General features: G+C 42.2%; 1 protein-coding gene across 4 annotated transcripts in view; it reads right to left on the reverse strand.

Annotated features, from left to right (window-relative positions):
* METTL21A (methyltransferase 21A, HSPA lysine) overlaps positions 1–7,204 on the reverse strand; it is a 93,389-nt gene extending 86,185 nt beyond the window's left edge. For 2 of the 4 annotated variants that reach the window (XM_081261870.1, XM_081261871.1), the window contains exons 1-3: positions 7,069–7,204; positions 6,015–6,188; positions 4,501–4,612 (exon numbers count right to left, since the gene is read on the reverse strand). In XM_081261870.1, the coding sequence (XP_081117996.1) occupies positions 4,501–4,612; positions 6,015–6,161 (259 nt within the window). In that variant the 5' untranslated portion in view covers positions 6,162–6,188; positions 7,069–7,204. Of the gene's footprint in view, positions 1–4,496; positions 4,613–6,014; positions 6,189–7,068 lie in introns of those variants that run through there. The other 2 variants (XM_081261872.1, XR_014018094.1) reach the window with 2 other exon arrangements.
* Between the last annotated feature and the right edge of the window lie 18,960 nt (positions 7,205–26,164).

Consider the following 26,164-nt stretch of genomic DNA (forward strand, 5'->3'; position numbering starts at 1 on the left):
ACTCTGACAGCTGTTGTGAGAGTGGGTCTGAGGAGACCCACCGCAGAGGCAGAAAGGCCAGGTGGGAGGGCTGTATGATCATGTGGGAGACAGATAACGAGAGCTCAAGCCAGGCAAGGGGAGTGGAATGTGGGGTAATTGGAGGAAGAGTTAAAAGACAGAATCTGCAAGTTCAAGAGAACTAGGTGAGGGACAGTGATGCCAACTCACAACAGAGGAGAAAAAATATATTTGGGAAGGGGAGAAGCATCAGGAGTTCGCATGTGGTGCTGGAAATTAGTCAAGTAGAGAGATCCAGCTTTAAGTTACATGTGCAAGTCAAACAGTCAGTGCAGATGTGAACTAGAATCAGAAAAATAAAGGCAAATTCTTCCTAAGTGTTGTATTGTAAGACAGTGGCTCCTAAGCCTAGTCAGGCTTCAAATCACCTAGAAGCTTCTAAAATCCAGATTCCCTGACCCCAACCTAACTCATGTGAGATATTCTTCTATAAGTAGTTTCCAAGTAGCATAACGGTTGGGAAAACTTTCAAACTAAACCAGGATTTGAGAGTCAGAACCAGATTCTAATTCTAACCACAATCTATTAACTTTGTGACCTTGGGCAAGTTACCTACTCTCTGTTAACCCTTCATTTTCACACTTGAACATTACTATAAATGGGTCAGGCATATTTACCATGTAGGCCGACTGTGAGAATGAGACTGCAGACACACAGCCCCTCTCAGAACACAGAAAGTGCTCAGTGATCAGCAGCCCTATATTAACATTCTGTAGAACACTTACTGTTGTGAGAGTGGGGCTTTTTAATGTCAATTTGTCTTTATCTCCCTTTACCCACCCACCCATCGACTCAGAACATAAGCTTCCCAAGACTTTATTTCTACCTGCCTGGCCCCTGCTCGATCCACCCTGATTCCACCAGGCACTTGGTAGGTGCTCTCTGAATTCAGAAATAAATGACGGAGATTACAAAAAATGAAAACACACCCCCACCACCACTTTTTTTTTTTTTTTCACTATGCAGACCCTGGATCAGCTAATGTGAAAATATTTTTCAAAGGGGAACAATCAATTCCTTTGAGATGTTTCAAAATTACCATCCTTTTTTTTTTTTTTTTTAATCCACTGATGGTTTGTATGTGAGGTGTCCCCTAAAAGGTCCAGTGTGAGAAGACTTAGAGGTGAAATGTTTGGGTTGAAAGCCTTAACCCAATCAGTGAATTAATCCCCTGATGGCATTAACTGAGTGGTAACTAAAGGCAGGTAACTAAAGGCTGGAAGAGGTGGGTCATTGGGGGGGTGTGCCTTTAGGGTATATATTTTGTATCTGGCTAGTGGAGCCTCTTTCTGCTTCCTGGTCATCATGTGAATTACTCTTCTCCACAACACTCTTCCACCTTGATTTCTGCCTCACCTCAAGCCCTGAGGAATGGAGCAGCTGTCTATGGACTGAGGCCTTAGAAACTGTGAGCCTGCAAGTAAACTTTTCCTCTAATAGTTCTTGTCAGGTCTTTTGGTCACAGCAATAAAAAAGCTGACTGAAACAACCACTGACTCCATTTTTAAAAGATGATTTTTTCTTACCTCAGGTTTGAACATCAAAATTTTTCTAGCCTAATACTTGCAGTGATTACAAATAGTCAGTATGAAAATCACTTAGCATTTTTAAAGAGAAATGCTTATGATGTAATGGTAAATTAACTATCATTTGTATATGCATATGTATGTATGCAGATATATACACATGTGCAGACATTACACGTATATATAAAATCATAATTAAAAATACAGATGGAGGAAAAGAATGGAATATACCAAAATGCTAAAGGTAATTATGTTGTAGAGTGATGAATTATTTTTGTAATAGAATTACATCTAGTTCTATAATGAAAACATTAACTTTCCTCATTGTCAAAAAGCCTTCAATCTAGTTTTTTCCATCTCTTATTCCAGAATTATTTGAGCATCTACTGAGCAATGCGTGCTATACTAGGGCCAAAGACACCCAGACTGAGATGTGGTCCCATTCCTCAAGAGCCTCAGCCTACCAGAGACAGATATATGAAACAACTGCCTACATACAGGGAAAAGAAATAAGGCAGCAATGAATTCTCTGGGATAGGGCAGGAAAGAACTTCAAGAGGTGAGAATGAAGTGGGGCTGCGAAGCACACATCTCCAAATCAACAGAATAAGTACGCTGTTCTACCCTTCCAGCTCACTCTCAGAACCAAGTCCTTGTGGCAACAACTAACTAATCCTTTGCTCTGTAACAGAACTAAAATACCTTATTCCTAACTTTCCCAGCCCCACAGATCCAGATTTCTAGATTAGAAAAATAAATACTCAGAATAACAATTGACACGAGGTATTTCACTTGTATCAGTGAGCTAACAAATTCCATGCACAATCTCTGTGGATCCTCATTGTGAAGTAAATACTCTTTCTTATTAACCTCATTTTACAGATGGGGAAATTAACATTAAGAGATTAAGCAACTTGCCTCAAGTCACAAAGAGTTAAAAAGAGGTGTGAAAACCAAGTACAACTAAACTGTGCAGTTTACCACCAAGGTCCTGGTTCTCAGGAGAAAACAGAAGAAACCTCATTTCATCTTCAAGTGAACTCTTATCAGCAGGGAGAAAAGTTGCTAACATAGAAAAACAACAACTTGGGCTGCTGTGTCTATTAAGCCTGGTTTTGAGTCCCAGATCATCACTAATTGGAACTTCAGAAAGTGCCTCAGGCCCAGAATGCGTTTCATTTGAAAAATGAAAAATTAAAAATAATACCAAACATACCTGGGGACATTATAAGGCCTACCTAGGAAAATAAAAGCAGAGGACCATGAAAGGCCTCATCGAGCTAACAGAGGGCCATGGTTCAAAACAGAAAGGGGCCTCAATCAACTGATGTCTACTTTTAACCTTGCCCAAGCTCCCCATCAGATTTTGGGAAAAGATACGTAAGCAGAAAAAGCAATACTGAAAAAGAAATGAGTTACCAGCAAAAAGACAGAACAAAAGAGGGGTTTTAGCAGGACCTGGATACCTGCAGATAGTGTAATGAATTCAGTGCTTTCAAAACCCAGATCATTCCCACCAAGTATGGTCTGAAATCTAGCAGGTTATCATTATCACTGGGAATTCGTTAGAAGTGCAGGCTCTCGGGCCCTGCTCCAGACCCTCTGAGTCAGAAACCACATTGGAACAAGTGCCCCAGCTGACAATTCTGGTTAGTAAATATTATATGTGATAATCTTAGCAGCTGGTCTATTCTCATCATTGAATAGCTTCAACTGTACAAGTTGTAGAAAAAAGTCAACAGCACACTTTTAGAAAATATTAATAAAGCTTAAAAATGCTCTAAGCTTAAACTAATGTCTGTATACCAAACAAAAAAATAACACAGCTATCAATTCAAAACTGTACACCAGTAATTCAATTTCTTTTTTAAAGAGAGAGTGAGAGAGAATTTTTAATATTTATTTATTTATTTTTTTTTAGTTCTCGACGGACACAACATCTTTGTTGGTATGTGGTGCTGAGGATCGAACCCGGGCCGCACGCACGCCAGGCGAGCGCGCTACCGCTTGAGCCACATCCCCAGCCCTCAATTTCTTAAAACAGATGTCTGTACAAACTTTGGAGGGACTGATACTCCCAAGAAGAAAAAAAACCCTCAGTTCCCTTAGATGTCTGATGTGCCACCAACCTCACAGGGTGTTATTGTTTGGATATTAGGTGTAGCCCCAAAAGCTCATATGTGAGATAATGCAAAAAGATTTAGGGGTGAAATGATTAGGTCATGAGAATCTAAAACCCAGTCAGTGAATCCATCCCCTGACAAGGATTAACTGGCTGGCTGGTAACTGTAAGCCAGTGGAGTGTGACTGGAGGAGGTGGATCATTCAGGGGCATACCTTTAGGGTACATATTTTGTCTGATGAGCAGAGCTCTCTCTCTCTGCACTACCTGACGTGATGTATTGAGCCACTTCCCTCCACCACACTCTTCCGCTATGATTTTCTGCCTCACCTTGGGCCCAGAGTAATGGAGCTGGTCATCAACCAACCATGAGCCCCTAAATAAACTTTTCCTCCTCCAAAATTGTTCTCCTCAGGTCTTTTATTTATAGCAGCAAAACAGCTGATTAAAACACAGGATTATATCCAATAGCATATGGATTTAAGCACCTTAAACTGGAAACCTAGATACAAAGATGAGACTATTCTTCTTGAAATCAAATCACTTTAAGATCATACTATCAGCAACATGGAAGTAAAGGAGGCAAAGTGATCTTCTGTGAAAAGTAGAATAGCCTGTTAGCCTCTAGAGTTACTATGAACATCAGCAGTTGTCCCACAACTCAGATATGTGCAGGCAAAAGAAATTAACCCAGGAAGGGGGGAAAAACAATGGATATTATGTGAAGAAAACAGCAAACGCAGCTCTCAGGGAGTTCTGCTCAACATGCAGTAAGCAGTGCATCACACTCACCCAGCAGGGCAGCTACTATGCCCACCAGCCCTGTGCCAGCACCCAGCTCCACGGCAGAGCAGTCCCTGAGCTCCACAGCGCCCATCTCCAGAAACGTGGAAAGGACAACAGCCTGAGTCAAAACACAGTGCGAGTATGATTAAGGTCAACAAGTGCTTCAGGAGCTGTGGGGTCAGGATGCCTATGTGCTACTGGCAGGAGGAGATTGCATGTGCACCCCTCTCCCCAGCCCCACACTGCCCAGTCCACTAATGTGCACAGGAAATTAGCCACTGCTGCTATGAGGCCACCCCCTACAGAGGCACACACACAGCAGACCCAGCACCCCAACAGGGGGCTGCACAGCTAGCTAGGAGCATGCTGAATCTGTGAAGCTTAAATTTTTTATTGTCACAGCATTTTCACACTGAGACTTAGAAAACCGTTCTAAAGAACTGACATGAACAGTCTTATTTAAGACATGTCCAATTCCTAAGCCAAGCCAGGTCAGCAAGGCCACACTTCACCTAGAAGGAAAAAGCAGCACAGTGCCCAAGGCTCCCTGAACTGCATCCCTGACTCTCATCACCCCACAGGGCCCTCACCACATGTTTTGGGCATCAGAAGGTAAGTTTTGGCCAGTTTTGGAACTTGTGTAAGTTAGCATTTACTTATAATCCTATAGAAAAAATGGTATAGTGTTAATATAAATTTTTACTAAAGTTTGTTTTTCATAGCCATGTACTAGGAGTAAATTGGCAATTCCTCTCCTCAGTCAACTTATAGGAGGCATCCTATTTCTTGTTATTATTTATCATTGGTACTAATTATGGGAATAGTTTCATGCAGTTATTCAGAAGTAGATTCCCAGAAGTGGTATTAGCAGGTCAGATTAATATTATTATTTCTTAATGTTTCTTTAACAGCCCTAAGACAATGTTAAGACTGTAGCACGGTATTTAGGCCAGTTATTCAACAGGAATAACTAGGGGGCTACACACACACTAGGGGGCTGAGTCACAAGCCACCATTCTCAAGCAAAGAGAACAGTGTTTAAAGAGGAAGAAGTAGAAAAGCAGTTATTATTTTACAGCTATGGAAAACTTAAAGATGAAACATGATGTTCATTTCGGGCTTTGTCACTTTATGTATTCTTTGGTGCAGTGTTTTAGAAAGAGAACTCAGTGAGCGTCCAAAGCAGTCAGGACTTCAGACTTCTGTTACTCACTGGGTAATTACTGGCAAGCCATTTCACTCCCATCTGTTTTCAGTTAACTGCCATTAAAATGCAATGTAATTGGGGAGGTGGGGGATAAAGGGAATGACTGGTAAGGGGAAGGGGCTTTGGGGTGATGAAAATGTTTTAAAATTAAAGTGGTAATGGCTGCACTACTCTGAATATACTAAAAAAAAAAAAATTGAATTTGTGTAGTGAAGTGCATGAAGTGCATGGTACCTGAATTGTATCTCAATAATGGTATTTTTCTTTTCAAATAACTGAGGGTGTTTTCAGAGACCCTCTGGGGCTTGCTTACCGCATCCCAAACAACTGCTGCGACTCCAAGCTGCCTCCAGTCCTGCCGGATTTGGATCGTGTGGTTTGCAAAGGAGAAAGTGGCAAGAGGCTGGTGGAATTTCTGGAGCCCCATTCCCCTGGTCTCCTCATAGGGCACCAGGGCCATTTTGTCTAACCACGCTTCTGCTGAGACCTGTCGTGCAAAAGTATCCTGTGTGACACTCTGGCCAGAAGTTGCATTATCTTTTAAGTAACTCCAAATGATTCTTAAGTTTGTTTATAACTTGAAAAGAAGAAGAAATGAGCTGAAGCCCGTCTAATTCCTTTAGCATGGCTCTTCCTTTCAGTCCTACGAGGTAAGATGTGGCTCTGAAATCGTGCCAATGGATATCTTTGAGCAAAAAGTCCTTGAGTATTCCAACACCCATAGGATGCCCTACAGTTCCACTGTTACCATTGCGCATATTCGGAGCTGCGTAACAGTGCACCAAGCATTGGTGACTGCTCAGGGACCCCAAACTGCCTGCACTGCACTCCACTGCAGCTGCAACCAGCCTCGGGTTTGTTGCTTTTGGGGCTGGGGGGAGGGGGTGGGTGTTATTATTTTGGTCCTCTGGTCTAAACCGCTAGGTTCAATAGTGATAATAATGGAACTGAATGTTAACGGTTTGAACAACAGCAGGATTTATGCGGTGGACACTGTACCATCTTCTGGAGACTGGAAGGCAACCACACTAGAGGTTCCGAGTCGCTCGCCAGCAGAGCGCGGCTGTGGGGTGGCTCGGAGGCCTCCACTAAGTCCCTTACCTAAACCTGCCCCCGCCGGCCCCGAAAAGGACCCACAGGTGCCCCTTCCGGCCCGTGGGCCGAGAGCTCCGGGAATAAGTCAGGGGTGGGAATGGGAGACGAGGGGTGCTCCACAGGGCCCTCTGGGATCCCCCGGCCGCGCGGGGAGCCGGCAGCACCCTGGGGCTCTGGGAGCTTCCGGGTAGAGGCCACAGGAGTCTGAGGCCGCCCCGCAGCGGGGCTCACGGGACACCCAGCCCCGGGGGCGCAGCCACGCGGGTACTTACTATCTGGAGGGTGCCCGGCGCCGCATGCGCGCTACGTTTTCCCCGCCGGGGTTGGCTGCGGAAAGGACTGGCCTTAAAAAGCCCCAGAGTCGAGAGGCGGTCGGAGGCGGGTCCCCGTCCTCCAGACACGTGTTTCCGGCGCTCCTCACCCCCTCCCTTCCCTGGGCAGGTGTTACCACCCCGCTGCGCTGGGAGCTGGGGGCGGGGCGTGGAGGAGGTGCTGCGGGGCGGGGGCCGAATCCCGGCTTCCTCGCTGGAGTCCCTTTAAGTATTTGGGTGCCATAATTTAGTTAGCCCAGGAGATCCGGGGTAACTGGGTAGAGAGAAGCAGGAGTGGGGGAGGGAGGGTAGGAAAAGGGGTGGGTGCAAAAGAGGGAAGAAGAGGGGCGGGGGAGAATAGGGATGGGGTGTCGTGGGGGAGAATAGGGATGAGGGGGAAAGGAGAGAAGACGAGATGCTGAGCAGTTGGAGGGTGCTGCTCCGAGAGCCTGAGTGATCTGGTGACAGCGAGAGGGAAGCCTTGCTCCGGATCTGCTCTTATGCCGATTCTCGCTTGTCCGTTGGCTCTTTTGGTTTTTATTTTCAAAGGCGTCCAGTTTAGCGGTGAAAGAGAAAGTTGAAGAATGCGTCCCGCGTCTCCTAAATGGGGTCCAAAGAGGCGTAACCGCCCATTGGGAGGCAATAAGTGGAAAAGTCTCAAATCACTTTTTGAATATTTTCGTTTTTATTAGCGCAGTGTAGCTGTACATATAACAGTGGGGTTCATTTTTGACACTCACAGATGCCTATAATTTGCTTCATTTCAATCCCCAGTACTTTCCTTTTCCCACCCCTCCTCCCTCCACGTGATCCCCTTTCTCTGCCGGTCTTGCCAAGCACTTCTTAACTAAAGCGCTAACAAGGAGTGGGCACGTGGCACCCGGGTCTGTATTTTAAAATGGGTCGGGTGGGCGCGGCGGCGGAGGCCCTAGACCCTGATCCAGGCAGTTGGTGCAAATTGTGATCCTGGTGTTCCTCCTCCGGGAAATCCAGCGGCACCCAGTCCGCAGGCCTCGGGAGAGAGCCGGATCGAAGTGAGCACATGCGAGTGTGACCGCGCGGGGACCAGCATCCTCTTGAAGATTTCCTTCCCCCCCCCCCCCCGGACCCACCCTACCCAGCCAACTCCTTCCCGATGGTTCTTAGCCGGGGCTACACGTTAGAATGAACTGGAGCAAACTCTCGCAACCCGGACCCCGCCACCTGAATGCCACTTGATATTTCTAAAAGCTCTCGCAGGAACCCGGCGTACGGTGGCTGCCAGCCTCGGGCGTGGCCTGAGCCGCTCGGGATCCTCACTTCTCCCAGCCGGCAGGGGGCGTCCCGGCCTCTTCAGATTCCCAAGGTGACTTGCATGAACTTTGAAGACCACCAGTGAGAGCCTTTCCCCTCTTTATTTGTTTCTTTTGTGGACTTCTCACACTCTCCGTTTTTCTTTTAGTATATCCTCTCTTACGCCCTCTACGACTTTGGGTTGCTTCAGTACACGCTATGTGCATGTGTTGAAATATCACACTATTCTCCATTATTATGTACAATTATTACATGTTAATCGAAAAAACAAAGAAAAATCCATTTCTTCCCCTCTTTACCTCTTTAGAGAGCAAGCACTAAAGGAATGAAAAAGTATGGACTTTGGGGCCAGAGAAACCTTGAAAATTTAAATTCTGCCTCTGACACTTTAAATGGGATGGCCTTGAGTAATTACTAAATGCTAGGTCTCAGGTTCCTCGTTCTAGCTAAAGCCTGGCACAGAGGGTTTGCCCCCTTTGCCATTCCTTCTCCCTGTTCTCCATCTTTTCTACTCAAGTCATATTTGTGACTTTAAATCACCTTCCCCACCTCTTCAGCACTCTACTAACATAGGCTATTTGCCTCACTACATTTACCTACAATTTGTCTACAAAGATGTTGTTCACTTTTTCTCAAAGGCAATAGACAAGAAAGTCATTTAGCCCTTCCCAATGTTGTAATTGATACCAACTGGCTCAGGAAGTGTGTGCATACAACTTGTACAGCAGTGTAGACATTAAACAGAGCTCTGTTTCTATCTAAACAAACCAAAACAACCAGTGGCTCCTTGTGAATATTTGAAAATAACATTTTAATCCTTAAAAAAAAACGGTGTGTGGTAGATTACATATTATTTACAACACTCAGCCATTCACAGGCCAGTCCCTTCAGGAGGGAAGAATGTCTCTCCACCCTATTGAGGTCAAGCCTGGCCATATGACTTCCTCTGGCCAACAAAATCGGAGTGGCATTTGCCACCCATAAGCAGGAGCAGTGGGTACCTCTTATGGTGTGCTGTTGCTGTTCTGCTTCTGTTTCAGGACTACAGGTCTCAAGTTAGGAAGCCCTTTGCACCAGGGTCCCCAGTTGGAGCAAGACTAGAAACATGAGAGATAAACGTCTTTTGTAATGACTGAAATTTGGATGTTATTACAGTATTACTTAGAAGCTATCAGAACACAGGTATGAACAAGCCATGACATTCAAAAATTAGGTAGAATTTTTTTAGTATGGATGTTTGGCTATTCAGCAAAGTAGGTACTTTTATCTTTGGAGGTCTGCCTTGCTCATAAAGACTTCCTTCATTGCCCTCCATCTAACTCCCCACCCACCTCCCCCATCAGCATGTGCCAGAAAGGTAGATTTACTTTTTCACATTATCTGTGAGTGACTCCAAAGTACAGCTTAATCATAATACCAAGTTAGAATTATGCCTTTTCTTTAGAAAAAGCAGAGCTGGGCTCCTTTCTCTGGCCCTCTCTTGGACCTTTACAGCCAAAAAGGAGCCAAGCTTGGGCATGCCCTCCAGCTCTGTGGATTCTCTGTGCACCTTCAGATTGCTGAAGTCTTTCACAATCACTCCATCCCTGTGGGGAGCAGAATTTAGGATGGGCTAGAATATAAATAACCCCAGAGACCTTTGGTGACAGTAAAGGAGTTTGGAAATGTCACAGGAATTGTGAGGCCTTGGGATGGTGATGGTGGGGGTGGGGGTGGGGTGGGGTGGCAGGGTTGATCAGTAGATGCTAACCAGGCTTTACTTGAACCTCCCTCATCTCTTTGGTTCTTCCAGAGATCCTCCAAAAAAGGAAACCAATTGACATGGATCTTCTCCCCTGGGAGAGTCATCAACCAGGGATGATAACATCACAGGAAAAGACACCCCATGGGTCATTACCTTGCCCAGATGGGCTGCCACTATGGGCTAGCACCTATTCTTCTGACAAGTCCTCCTTGAGGCAACCTTCATTAACTGAGAAGTGTTATGTGCACACCAAGACAACTTTTATTTTTTTATTTTTTTATTGTTGGTTGTTCAAAACATTACATAGTTCTTGACATATATATTTCACACTTTGATTCAAGTGGGTTATGAACTCCCATTTTTACCCGTATACAGATTGCAGAATCACATCAGTTACACTTCCATTGATTTACATATTGCCATACTAGTGTCTGTTGTATTCTGCTGCCTTTCCTATCCTCTACTATCCCTCCTCCCCTCCCCTCCCCTCTTCTCTCTCTACCCCCTCTACTGTAATTCATTTCTCCCCCTTGTATTATTTTTCCCTTTCCCCTCACTTCCTCTTGTATGTAATTTTGTATAACCCTGAGGGTTTCCTTCCATTTCCATGCAATTTCCCTTCTCTCTCGCTTTCCCTCCCACCTCTCATCCCTGTTTAATGTTAATCTTCTTCTCATGCTCTTCGTCCCTACTCTGTTCTTAGTTACTCTCCTTATATCAAAGAAGACATTTGGCATTTGTTTTTTTTTGTTTGTTTGTTTGTTTGCTTGTTTTTCTTAGAGAGAGTGGGGGGGACAGAGAGAGAGAGAATTTTAACATTTATTTATTTTTTCCTACTTCTTGGCGGACACAACATCTTCATTTGTATGTGGTGCTGAGGATCGAACCCGGGCCACACACACGCTAGGCGAGCGCGCTACCGCTTGAGCCACATCCCCAGCCCCTTGGCATTTGTTTTTTAGGGATTGGCTGGCTTCACTTAGCATAATCTGCTCTAATGCCATCCATTTCCCTCCAAATTCTATGATTTTGCCAAGACAACTTTTACACGCTGTACATTTCTTCCCCTCTCCCTCCCATAGCTTGTCATCACTACTGTCCCCAATAAGCCTCTTGCCCCTATTGCTTTCAGTAGTCCAGGATGCTATATAAGCTACCAGATCTCACTGGGCTTGGGAGATATTCATTTTTCTTTCATATGAATCCCCCATGTTTGTGACAAATTCATATGCTTTCTCTCCTGTTAATCTGTCTACTCAGCTTGTTTCATAGACACAATTATAAGTTCCCTCCCCCATACACCTTTTTTACTTGCATGACTAAAATTCCCTACTCAGATGACACCTCACTAGACAATAAAAATAGAAGGACACTTGTTCTTTCCTCCCTTCTATTTTCTGAAACTAGTCCATGTTCAAGGTCACAGTAGAAGCAAACACCTTGGTACAACTTGATCCCTCCATCCTCTCCTGAACCCCACCAGGGTGGTTATCCAACCCTGGGCTGGGTAAATGTTTCTCTGTGGAACAAGAATCCAGAGTGACTGTGGACATCTGTTGTTTTTACCTGCCCAGCATCTATCTCCCACTTTCCTGGCAGAAGTTCCCTTCTGCTAATGTTTAGGACCCCAGTTTCTGGTGTCCAAGTTCTGGGTCAACTTCTAGCTCTGCAATTTACAAATGCTCCATGACTTACAAAGTGATTACATGCTGATAAACCCATCACAAATTGAAAACACATTGAATACACCTAACCTAATAAGTATCATAGTTTAGCAACACAGAACACTACAGAGTAAGTTGTTTCCTCTCATGATCAAGTGGCTGGCTTGAGGCTGCAGCTTGATGCCCTGACCAGCGTCCTGAGGGAGGATCATACTGTGCATATCATCACTAGCATGGAAAAAGATACAAATTCAAACTTCAAAATACAGTTTCCTCTGAGCGCATGTTATGTTTGCACATTGTAAGTTGGAGACTGGTTATCTGTGAGGGTTTGTGTCTCAGTTTCTCTGTGTATCAAATAAGGATAACATCATGATTAAATTAGTTAACAAAAAAAAAAAAATAATAATAACCTGAGGTTAAAATGAGTTGCCTACTTAGAACTGATCCAAAACACAGTAAACTCTATAAAAATGTGTTGTTACTGTTTTATATTTGGAGTAGGCTAACCTCAACTCAAGCTCCTTAACAGGCACATGTCTCAGGCCTGGCCAAATAAGCACATTCCTCCCTTTGGGCTATAAGTGATTTAGAAGTAAACATGTGACCAACACTAAGCTTGACCAGAGCCCAGCTTTGTTGGGAAAGGAGAGAAACCTGGAGGTCCTATTGGTCTTTTGTCCCAAGAGGACTCTACCAGCAGGGGATGTATACAATGTGGCCCTAGTGAAGGGAAAAGCTGCTTCTGATGGTGCCCTTTGACCACCTGGATCCAGCTGTCCTAGAATTTTCTGTTATATGAGCTGTTAAATTCCCTAATTAGCTTAAGCCCTTTGAGATACTTTTTTTTTTTTTCTGGTCCCCTGTAGAAGAAAAACAATCTTAATACATTCAATCTGGCTGGTCCCTTAACAAGGAAAACATAAAGTCAGGCCTGTGCAGGACTGTCCTCAGACTGCTGTGTAAGTGGAGAAGCCAGCCTGCAGAAACCTGGGGCAGAGAAGATTCTGCAGAAGCTTTGGTCAGAGCTGACAGACTTCCTGATGACCCTCTGGCTCCTGAGCCCTTCCTGGCTGTACCTGGACTCTCGGGTCCCGTGGGACACCAAAGTAATCGGATAAATTTCCCTTTCTTGCTTAAGCTGGTTTGAGGGCCTAATACTATCCCAATAGTTTTTGTTGTCTTTAGAAATAATGTAAACATCCTACAAATTCCTCATACATGATTTGGTGACAGATAACTGGCTGTCATATTTTACATAAATAAATAAATACACTTTGATCCTAACAGGTGGATGGTGCTGGGAAGACATATGGCTCATCACCACACTCACTATCAGCAACGACTGGGGCTAGCACAAAACTCCATAAATAGGACTGGGCAATAGTCAGCAGCAGAGTGCCTGTCTACCATGTGTGAGGCACTGGTTCAATTCTTAGCACCACATAAAAATAAACAAAATAAAGGCATTCTGTCCATCTAGAACTACCACATTTTTTTAAAACTCCATAAATAGTTGTGAAATGGAATATAATCTCTGAATACATCTTTCTATCCATTCTAGGATGAAGAAGTGACACCACCACCTGCAACCAGCTACCAGTACAAATGGCCCTGGGTGTTCTCTTTCCTTCTCAGTCCTAAGGAGGCTTGTTCCCTGTTACCCAAAGACACTTGAACTACTTCTATGGCCTCTCCACCATCCTGTCTTTCTCCCACCCTCAGGGTCAGGATTTTAAGAGTGACCAAGGCTTGCTGTCTCCAGGTCCCCCACCTGCAGGCTGTCTTCTGCTCTCTGTGACCAACTGTGAGCTATTGCCTGGACAACACCAAGATTTCTCTACAGCATAGGCTCGAGGTGGCCCTTGTGGCTATGAGGATTTATTTTCTTGACCTCAGGAGCACTGGACTCTGGTATGGCCTGCCAGTCCGGCCCCCCTCACACCTCCTCTACTCTGTATTTAAGTTGCTGCTTCTCTGGACATTTGCTTTCCCCTTTTCCCTATACTCTCACCTACTTCGCTGTTTCCTTGTGATTTCAGATTAAACCTGTTCAAAAAGCCAAGTACTCGGGCTGGGGATGTGGCTCAAGCAGTAGCGCGCTTGCCTGGCGTGCATGCGGCCCGGGGTTCGATCCTCAGCACCACATACAAACAAAGATGTTGTGTCCGCCGAGAACTAAAAAATAAATATTAAAAATTCTCTCTCTCTCTCTCTCTCTCTCTCTCTCTCTCTCTCTCTCAAAAAAAAAAAAAAAAAAAAAAAAAAAAAAAAAAAAAAAGCCAAGTACTCTGCCCAGCAGTCAAGTGGTGCCATGGAAAGAGTGGGGAATCTGTGACTGCAAGACTTGAGTACCAGCCCTACTTCGCCATCCTCTAACCATATGACCTCGGGCAAGTCACTAAAACTCTTGGAGCTTCAGTGTTCTCATCTGCAAAACAGTCTTCATGATAATACCCACCTCACCTAAAAACTTTTGGGGACATTGCTGCACATACAATGCACAAGAATTAAGAGAACAAGCTTGGAGTCAAAAAATAGGATGCTCCTAATTGTACAAACTATGACCAGTGAATTAGTGTTTTGGCATCTCATTTTCTTCATATGCAAAATGGGGGTGTTACCAGACCCCATGGGCTTGTTCTGAGTAGGAAGGTGCTAGAACAGTGCCTAGCATGCCCTAAGCATTTACTAAATGTCAGCCTTACTCCCTCACTCTTGTCATACTGCACCAACTTGTCCCCAGTAAACAGGATGTGAGACCTGAGTCATACTTAGCCCCTTCCTCCTCTTCAGTACCCATATTTCTGGTCCATTTAGTGACTGCTCATGGAATCCCAGGTGGCTGTGGTGAAGAAATGACTCTGCTCTCACTAGAGTCTTCAAGACTGGCCTTGGGCAGCTGAGGATAGGACACCTCAGAGAAATCCATGGTGTCCCTCTACTCCACCTTCACCTTGATGTCCTCCACAGTCTGGGCAGTAAAGTCTGCCTTGGGCTTGAGGACTCTGTGAAGGACTTCTGTTACCTGCCATCCTTTGGCTTATTTTGTGTGAACTTGAAGATACATCATGTGTAGTAGAGCCTTCTTGTTTCTCCCCGAACCCTTCTTTTCTCCCCTGGGGCAAACCCCATATTTCTAGACTGGCCACCCAGTTCCCATCCATGCAAAGACATCAGTGCACATGAGGTAGCCAAGAGGGAGTTAAAACACTGCCCCAGGAGTTGGGGTGGTGGCTCAGCGGTAGCGCCCTTGCCTGGCATGGGTGAGGCACTGGGTTCGATTCTCAGCACTGCATATAAGTAAATGAATTAAACATCTCTATCAACAACTAAAAAAAAAATACTGCCTGAATGTTTTCTCTAATATGTGGATACTATTACCTTAGATTAGGTAGAGGGAAGTGATGGGAGGGAAGAGGAGGGGATGTGGGGATAGGAAAGATAGTAGAATGAAACAGACATTATTACTGTATGAATATATGTGACACTACATGACCAATATGATTCTGCAACATGTACACTCAGAAAAATGAGAAATTATATCCTATCTATGTATGATACATCAAAGTGCATAAATGCATTCTACTGTCATGTATAACTAATTAAAAACTAAAAAAAAAAAAAACCAAAAAAAAAACCACTGCCCATAATCTGAAGGGTGTGTCCTCGGGTGTGTCTCCAGGCACCCTGTGCACTGTTGCTCAGAGCTCTCCCTTTGTAGCACCTTCTAAAAACCCACAGCCATCACCTTTCCTGCTCACTACCTTTGTAGCTATGCATTTCAGAGTCTCCCCACTGCCTACAAGTTTGCTGTCTCAAATTGAAAGAGCCACTGGTTATTTCTAAATTCTGCTTTGTTCCAGGAAGTAAAAGGCAAGCTTTCATTATTGTGTTTCTAAAATTCTCAGTGATCATACTGCAAAACTTGACCATCAAAATAGGCTCATCAACCAGATTAAAATTAAGAGCTCAGTCCGTTCGGGTCCTCCTGTCACTGGATGGCAGTCTTTCCCGGGGTGTCTACTCTTGCTGGTACCACAGTGCTGCAGTAGTCCAGGCCCCACTGGCAGGATCTTATGCTTACCTGGGGCTCCAGCCCAGGAAGTCATTGTATTAATTCCCAAGGCTGCTAAAATGAGGGACCCCAAGCAAAGTGGCTTAAAAAACAAGACAAATGTCTTCTCTCAGTTCTGGAAGTCTGAAATCAAGGTATCAGGTGATGCTCCCTCCAGAGGCACTAGGAAAGAATTCCTTCCTGGCTTCTTCCTGGCCCTAAGCATCCATTTCTTGGCTGTGGCAACATACACCACTTTCTGCCTTGGTCTTCTCCTGGTAGTCCTCTCCCTGTGCTGCTGTGACTCCAAATCTTCCACTCAAAGTCTGGTACAACTTCATCTTTACTTGATTACATCTGTAACTACAAATACATGGCCCCCAACTTACAATGGCTCAATTTACAGTTTTCAACTTTATCAATGATGTTAAAGTGATGTGCATTCAGTGGGAACTGTACTTTGAATTTTTATTCTTTCCTAGGCTAGCAATATTTGGTGAGATACCCTCTTGAGATGCTGGTTGTGGCAGCGGGCCACCGCTCCCAGTTGACCCCACCATGGTGATGGGCAATACTCTACAGTGAGACATGGTTGCAAAGCTACGATGCAGATAAGGAGTATTCAGCGGTTTTTTTTTTATGGGGGGGGTGGGTACCAGGGATTGAACTCAGGTGCACTCAACCACCGAGTCACATCCCTAACCCTATTTGGTATTTTATTAGAGACAGGATCTCACTGAGTTGCTTAGTGTCTCGATAAATTGCTGAAGCTGGCTTTGAACTCGTGATCCTCCTGCCTCAGCCTCCCAAGTCTCTGGGATTATAGGCGTGCAACACTGTGCCCAGCTTCAGTGAGTTTTTAACTTGTAATTTTATCAACTTTCAATCGCATCATCAGGACAGAACCCATTGTAGGTTGAGGGTCATTTATATTTGCAAGTAAGATCACATTCACAGGTGTGGGTGGTTAGGACTGCAACATATCTTTGGGAGGGGACACAATTCAACCCACATTAGCAACAACCAAAGATGCAAAGACAATCAAATGAGAACATTTTAATGAAAATGTTTCTCTTTTTAAAACTCAGAATGTTTTAAATTCACAATTTTATATCGGAAATACATTGGTTACTGATTGCATGCATGGGCTAATGGCTTATTGTCTGTGTTTAAATCCTGTAAAGATTAATTTCTTCACTTTTGTAAAACTGGAATAATAGTAACATCATTGGAGTGTTAGGAAGTGGTGGTGAATGAACTAAAATGTGTCAATCACCACATATGACACCTGCATATGGTAGTTACTTACTCAGTAGTACAGCTATTATTAACTTATAGCAGTATTGGATAATTTATTCTGGCTTACTATTTCTTTAATCTCTTTAATTTTAATTTTTTGAAAAGATACTTAAAATAAATCCATTGTCTTTAAGTCTTTAATTAAGTATTATTGTGTGCTTGGGTAAATCTTGTGCCCACACAGGTTATTTTCTATATTAAGGTCACATGGATTATAAATATGAAGTTTTGTGATATCATATAGCATGGGAGAGAACTGGAAGAGAGTAGCTACATGATTTTATTTTAACTGAAATTTACTATAATGATGGCAGTACAGGAGAACACACCAAACCAACAGCCAAGTTCAAACACAGTCTGTTGGGCTGGGGACTTAGCTCAGAGGTAGAGCACTTGCCTAGCATATGGGGGGCCCTGGGTTTGATCCCCAGCATGCAGGAAGGAAGGAAGGAAGGAAGGAAGGAAGGAAGGAAGGAAGGAAGGAAGAAAACCTGTCTGTTTACATAATAATGCAGTTAAAATTAATTTTGTTGATAGGCAATTTCACCTGTAGTGAATTTTCTTTACTGTTGGCCAAAGTAAATTGATTGGAAAATTAATCTCCAATAAATAGAAGACTTCACTGATTGAAAGTCATGGTGTTAACAGACTGGATTTGTTTTCTCACTACTCTTGAGAAAAAATGGAGTCAAGGAGAAAGAGAAGGGGATTATGGGATGGGATATAGCCCGGTGGTAGAGCACTTGCCTAGCATGTGCAAGGCATTGGGTTCAATCCCCACACACCACACACACACACACACACACACACATACACACACACACACACACGAAAAGAAACAGAAAATTGAGGAAGTTTCTTAGAATTCATTGTTAATATTCATCTCTGTCTTCATAATTTAGAGCTCTAATCCAGATTACTATGATTGATGTTCTAAATTAATCTTGTATTCCATGATATACTGTAATTAGTTTTATAAATATAATATGATTTCATTTTAAAAATAAAGATATTGAAACATAAGCATGTTTGAAGATTTTTTTTTAACTGAGGCTCTTAATTGTTATATATTTGAAATTAAACTGTCAGAACACATATTGCTTTAAGTTATTTAAATTCAGAGATTCTCAAGTTTTTGGTCTAGGGATTCATCACACATTTTAAAATTATTGAGGATCCCAAAGAACTCTTTTTTATGTGTATTATATCTATTGATATTTATTGTTAGTAGTGTTGATTTTTTTAAAAATTGTAACCTAAAATAATAAACTGTTAGTCCATTTAAAAGTAACAACCACATCTTCATTACATATTAACATCACAGCCATTACATCCTCACATGTTAAGGAACCTCTGGAAAAATCCAAAGTATATTCATGAGAAAATGCAAAGGGCAAATAACATCTTGGGATTATTATGAAAATAGTTTTGATTTCACAGATGCACTGAAAAAGTATCAGTGTTCCACAGAAGCTATAGACTACATTTGAGAATGATTAGTCTAATTGTTCCTCAGCCTTCTTAGCAAAGCTATCTTTTCAATCTAAGCTACTATTGTTCTGGGAATAAATAGTAAGAATACTTATAAAACTCTTGAGTTTCCAACACTAGATGCAAATATATGATTGTCATGTTATCAATTTTCTTTATTATCTTTGACATGAAAGCAATAATACAGAGATTGTGTTCAGTGTGGCCTGAGCCCTGCATTCTTATCCTAATTCTTTGCTGTTGGGCCTTTGGTATGTCAGTTACTCTTTCTAAGCCTCTGTGTCCTATCTGTAAAATGAGTATGATACTATGACTTTCCTCAAAGGTTTACTATAATTATTAAATAAATAGCCTATGTAACAGAAGACTTGTTTTCCAGCCCTTTTACCCCTTTCAAATAACTTAAGGTTCTAACCATCAGTAGGTAGGCCATAATACCCTTGCATGAAAGCCCTCTCTCCCTGATCTGCACACCCTCAGATAGACAAACTGAGGAGCTGGATCCCTGAGTCACTGCTTGGAGGAGAGCTGCTCAACTGACACTGAGTAAGAAATAAACCTTTGTTGGCCAGACCCTCACAATCTGGGGTTGGTTCACTATTGCACTGCAGTCTAGCCCATCTTTACTAATGCACAAGGGCAGGCCATTTGAGTGGGGAAAAGAGAGGGCTCCAAGGAGGTGACACTTAAATTGAAATTTCAAAGTTTAGAAGGAAACAGCTACCTCAAGTGCCAGTGGAAAGGCATTCCAAGCAAGGGAACAGAACATGCAAAAGCCCATAGGTAGAGAGAAAAGTTCAGCTGACCAGCCACAAGCAAGGAGGAGCTGGTGCAAGGTAAGCCTGAGGAGAAGTCATAAGATCAAACTCTCTGAAGTGCCAAGACTCCCAAACAGCTGATGCCCCAAAGAAGAGGTACTTCTGTATCATCACTACCCAGCTCCTCCGTTTGAGTCACAAAACCCTGGGTGACTCAAACGGAATTAAATTCAGGTGGTACCAATGAAAAGATAACTGTAATGGGGTCCTGATATTACTGCTCCTCGCCATCTTTACGTTTTAAGTGCCTCTGTAGGAACTGACCGTGTAGAAAAGAGACCAAGGCAACTGCTCTGCTATTCTGAAGCAATACGCTACAGAAACTGCAGCATGCGGGCTTTTCATGTGATTGTTGGTCAATCACATTTGTTCACAGCTGCCTGACAATAACCGCAGTGGTGCCTGATGCTCTTGTTCAGCCACACAATGGAAGCAGCAGCTTGGGGAGAAGTTTCCAGTCTTGTGTGCTGGTGGGTTTTGCAGTCACATTTGTGGCTTTCAGATGAACCGTGCTGAATAAATATTTGTTAAGCGGCTCAACGAATGTTACAATACAGAACCATCATAACAAATTATTGATTACCTCACTACTACAGATTTTAAGTTCAAATTCCACTTATTAGATACCTTAGAGTCAATGATGCTGAAGAATTAGTGGTTGTTTTCATTCTTTGTATGTGTTTCATTAACCTGGGGTTCAGTAATTGCCACTGATGTGGTACATGTTTGGGCAAGAAATCATGACAGTCTATCTTTTGACAGTGCCAAGAAGAGGGATAGAGCCATTTGCCTTTCCATCCTCTGTGTGCTAAGTCGCATGTAAAAAGTAGGTACATTGCAGGACAGATCAAAAGATTTCATCCAAAGGAGAACAGCAAATTATCAAATGAAGCTGCTAGCTTGTAGTTCCAAAGGAACTCATACATTACAGCAGTGCCCCTTCACAGACATCATAGGGCATTTGGAGTTCAAGTTATTCTAATGGGATGTAAGAAAGTGAGGATCGAATTACAGTAAATATGACCAGGGAGGATGCAGTTCCCAGGATCCCCGGCAGGATCCCAGATTGGCAGCCACCACACAGTCATGGGCCAGAAATATGTTTTATGTGTCCCACACAGACTTGGCTCTCATGATGTCTTGTTTGTTTGTTTGTTTTTGTCAACATTTAAAAGTAGGAGCATGCCAGATAAAAATCCTGATCTCTGGATTTCTTTGAGAAATTTGAAATGCTTGGGTCCACGTGCCCACAAGAGAGCAATGAGCTAGAATGGAGCTGCCCCTCCCCTTGTTGGGAAGTATGCTCACTTCAGCTTGCCACTGTCCCCTCGGCTCCTTGTGGTCCCACCTGTGCCAGCTTCATTCAGTCACAGTCCTGTTGTGGAGTCTTCAAGGGTGCATCCATAAATAGCATCTAACTTTTCCTTCTCTGGGTTCTAAACAAGATGATAAAGAAAACAATAGGTGGTTCGCCTGCTTCCCGCAGACAAACAGCTGTGACTCAGCATTAATCCATCCGGCTGAAACAACTGGTCAGCCCTTCTCATCCTAAGAAGGTAAATGCCTACCGAGCCTTCATAAGTAGTGGCCACAGGTTTGAAACGGGGCTTGGGAGAGACAGTAAGGACCCACCCGTTGCATTGGTCGCCCGGCAAAGGGAAACGAACTGTGGCCATTTGCAAGAGACACCACTATGGCAGAGAACTGACGTCATCAGACTGCGGCGGAGGAGATAACTTCATTGAAACCTGCGGCTACAGGTGTGTAATCCCCTAGCCTTCCCTCTCCACATATCAGGGAAACCTTAAGGGCCCCTCCCAGCTCTCCCGTAAGGGCCCCTCCCAGCTCTCTCGTGAGTGCGACAGCCAGCCCGAGGGAATCAGAGGTGGCGCCGGACCCTTGGTGCGGAACTACCGCTCCCACCAGGGCTGACTGCTGAGGTCTCTTGCACCAGCTACCGGGGGAGTGGCTACCGGAGGGGAAGTAAAATTCGCTGAGGATTCTCAGCCCCAAGCTCTACAAACTTAGGGTCTGAAGGAATGGCAAACAGGGAGAGTGTGCCCAGTCGTTCATGAAAACAGGGCTCCCGGGAGCAGCAGACCTGGCGTGTAGCCAGTATTGTGGTGAGCGGCACCCGTGAGAGGGAACTGGCTAGAGGAAAACTGGGAAGTGACTAGACACAAGAGGAGGCCCTAGGCACTCAGGATTGGAGACTCGCCCAGTCTGGGAGGAGCTGCTTCAAAGTGATTGGTTCCCGCGTATTGACAGGAGAAACTTGGCCTGGTGGGCACAGCGCCACCTACTGGAAGAGAAGTTAATCAAACTCTAAGACTGCATTTACTAGTTTTTTTTTTCTTTTTTCTTTTCTCTTTTTTTTTTTTTGATTTGGGTTTTTCTTTCATTTTCATTTTTCTTTCTTGTTTTTTAAAACTTTTTTACAATTTTTTAATGTTTTTTCTTCTAATTTTAATTTTAATTTTTTTATTATTTAAAAAAATGTTTTTCCTTTTTTATTTCCTATTTTTTTTCTTCTTTTGGCTTTTCATTTCTTTTCAATTATCTTATCCCCCCTTCCTTGAATTCTACCTGCTTACTCTCATTCTCTTTAGTGACTTCTTCCCTTCCCTTCTAATACCTTTCCTCCCAAGCATCTAATAAATTTATAGGAGTAAACAGTAACTCAGCAGTCAAACAGAACAAGAAGTAACATGAGCAGCTTCAAAAAGCAAGGAAGAAAAGGAGTACAAACAATGCAGGACAGCCTAAATATTCAGGAGGACCTAGAGTCATCAGAAAAATGGTCATATAAAGAACTCAAGGAACACCTTAGACAGATGGAATGGAACCTCAAAGAGGATACAAGACAGCAAATTAAAGCAGCGAAAGAACACATTGAGAATGAATTACATAAACAGATAAAAGAAGAAGTTAAGCATCTTTATCAGGAGATAGAGATTATAAAAAATAATCAAACAATAATTCTAGAAATGAAGGAAACGATAAACCAAATTAAAAACTCAATTGAGAGTATCACTAACAGAGTGGAGCAAGTAGAAGCCAGAACATCAGATAATGAAGACAAAATATATCATCTTGAAAAGAGTCTAGCCAACTCAGAAAGGCTGGTAAAAAATCACGAGAAAAACATCCAAGAGTTATGGGATAACATAAAAAAACCAAACTTACGAGTCATGGGGATAGAAGAAGGTACAGAGATTCAAACCAAGGGAATGAGTAACCTGCTGAATGAAATAATTACAGAAAACTTTCCAGAAATAAAAAAGGAAACAGATATACAAATTGAAGATGCATACAGGACACCGAGCATACAAAATCACAGTAGACCAATGCCAAGACACATTGTTATGAAGATAGCCAATATACAGAACAAAGAGAAAATATTAAAACCTACAAGAGAAAGGAGACAGATTACATTCAGGGGTAAACCAATAAGGTTAACAACGGATTTTTCATCACAGACACTGAAAGCAAGAAGGTCATGGAACAATGTATTTCAAACACTGAAAGACAATGGATGCCAACCAAGAATTCTGTATCCAGCAAAATTAAGCTTCAGGTATGACAACAAAATAAAAATCTTTCATGATAAACAAAAGTTAAAAGAATTTGCAGCCAGAAAACCAGCATTGCAAAGCATTTTGAGCAAAACACTACACGAGGAAGAAATGAAAAACAATAACCAAAACCATCAGTGGGAAGTGCCTCAGTAAAGACAGAGGGCGAGGGGAAAGATAATCATGGAGAAACAAACTAAATTTTTTAAAAAAAGGATAAATAATCAAGCATGGATGGAAGTACAAACCATACATCAATAGTAACTCTGAATGTTAATGGCTTAAACTCTCCAATAAAGCGACATAGGCTGGTATCATGGATTAAAAAAACAAATCCAACAATATGCTGCCTCCAGGAGACACATCTGATTGGAAAAGACATACACAGGCTGAAGGTGAAAGGATGGGAAAAAATATACCACGCACACGGTCCTCGTAAGCAAGCAGGGGTGGCCATCCTCATATCGAATAAAATCGACTTCAAGACTAAGTTAATCAAAAGGGATAAAGAAGGTCATTATATACTGTTAAAAGGAACCATTCACCAACAAGACATAACAATTATCAATATTTATGCACCGAATAATGGTGCTGTGACATTCATAAAACAAATTCTCCTCAAGTTCAAGAATCAAATAGACCACAACACAATAATTATGGGTGACTTCAACACACCTCTCTCACCATTAGACAGATCCTCCAAACAAAAGTTGAATAAACAAACTATAGAACTCAATATCACAATCAATAACCTAGACTTAACTGACATATATAGAATATATCAACCATCATCAAATGGATATACTTTTTTCTCAGCAGCACATGGATCCTTCTCAAAAATAGACCATATATTATGCCATAGGGCAACCCTCAGTAAATATAAAGGGGTGGAGATAATACCATGCATTTTATCGGATCATAATGGAATGAAACTGGAAATCAATGATAAAAGAAGGAAGGAAAAATCCTACATCACATGGAAAATGAACAATATGTTACTGAATGATCAATGGGTTACAGAAGACATAAAGGAGGAAATCAAAAAATTCTTAGAGATAAATGAAAATACAGACACAACATATCGGAATCTATGGGACACAATGAAAGCAGTTTTAAGAGGAAAATTCATCGCCTGGTGGTCATTCCTCAAAAAAAGAAAAAACCAACAAATAAATGAGCTCACACTTCATCTCAAAGCCCTAGAAAAGGAAGAGCAAAACAACAGCAAATGTAGCAGAAGGCAAGAAATAATTAAAATCAGAGCGGAAATCAATGAAATTGAAACAAAAGAAACTATTGAAAAAATTAACAAAACTAAAAGTTGGTTCTTCGAAAAAATAAATAAGATCGAAAGACCTTTAGCCATGCTAACGAAGAGAAGAAGAGAGAGAACTCAAATTACTAACATACGGGATGAAAAAGGCAATATCACAACAGATGCTACAGAAATACAGAAGACAATTAGAAATTATTTTGAAAACCTATATTCTAATAAAATAGAAGATAGTGAAGACATCGATAAATTTCTTAAGTCATATGATTTGCCCAGACTGAGTCAGGAGGATACACACAATTTGAACAGACCAATATCAATGGATGAAATTTAAGAAGCCATCAAAAGACTACCAACCAAGAAAAGCCCTGGACCGGATGGGTATACAGCGGAGTTTTACAAAACCTTTAAAGAAGAATTAATACCAATACTTTTCAAGTTATTTCAGGAAATAGAAAAAGAGGGAGCTCTTCCAAATTCATTCTATGAGGCCAACATCACCCTGATTCCGAAACCAGACAAAGACACCTCAAAGAAAGAAAACTACAGACCAATATCTCTGATGAACCTAGATGCAAAAATCCTCAATAAAATTCTGGCGAATCTAATACAAAAACACATCAAAAAAATTGTGCACCATGATCAAGTAGGATTCATCCCTGGGATGCAAGGATGGTTCAACATACGGAAATCAATAAATGTTATTCACCACATCAGTAGACTTAAAGATAAGAACCATATGATCATCTCGATAGATACAGAGAAAGCATTCGACAAAGTACAGCATCCCTTTATGTTCAAAACATTAGAAAAACTAGGGATAACAGGAACTTACCTTGACATTGTAAAAGCTATCTATGCTAAGCCTCAGGCTAGCATCATTCTGAATGGACAAAAGTTGAAGGCATTCCCTCTAAAATCTGGAACAAGACAGGGATGCCCCCTATCACCACTTCTATTCAATATAGTTCTCGAAACACTGGCCAGAGCAATTAGACAGACAAAAGAAATTAAAGGCATAAAAATAGGAAAAGAAGAACTTAAATTATCACTATTTGCAGATGACATGATTCTATACCTAGAAGACCCAAAAGGGTCTACAAAGGAACTACTAGATCTAATAAATGAATTCAGCAAAGTGGCAGGATATAAAATCAACACACATAAATCAAAGGCATTTCTGTATATCAGCGACAAAACTTCTGAAACGGAAATGAGGAAAAACACTCCATTCACAATATCCTCAAAAAAAAAATAAAATACTTGGGAATCAACCTAACAAAAGAGGTGAAAGATTTATACAATGAAAACTACAGAACCCTAAAGAGAGAAGTAGAAGAAGATCTTAGAAGATGGAAAAATATACCCTGTTCATGGATAGGCAGAACTAACATCATCAAAATGGCGATATTACCAAAAGTTCTCTATAGGTTTAATGCAATGCCAATCAAAATCTCAACGGCATTTCTTGTAGAAATAGATAAAGCAATCATGAAATTCATATGGAAAAATAAAAGACCCAGAATAGCAAAAGCAATTCTAAGCAGGAAGTGTGAATCAGGCGGTATAGCGATACCGGATTTCAAACTATATTACAGAGCAATAGTGACAAAAACAGCATGGTACTGGTACCAAAACAGGCGGGTGGACCAATGGTATAGAATAGAGGACACAGAGACTAATCCACAAAGTTACAACTATCTTATATTTGATAAAGGGGCTAAAAGCATGCAATGGAGGAAGGATAGCATCTTCAACAAATGGTGTTGGGAAAACTGGAAATCCATATGCAACAAAATGAAACTGAATCCCTTTCTCTCGCCATGCACAAAAGTTAACTCAA

The sequence above is a fragment of the Spermophilus citellus genome (genome assembly GCF_964194105.1).
Source record: "Spermophilus citellus genome assembly, chromosome: 11".
NCBI lineage: Eukaryota > Metazoa > Chordata > Mammalia > Rodentia > Sciuridae > Spermophilus > Spermophilus citellus.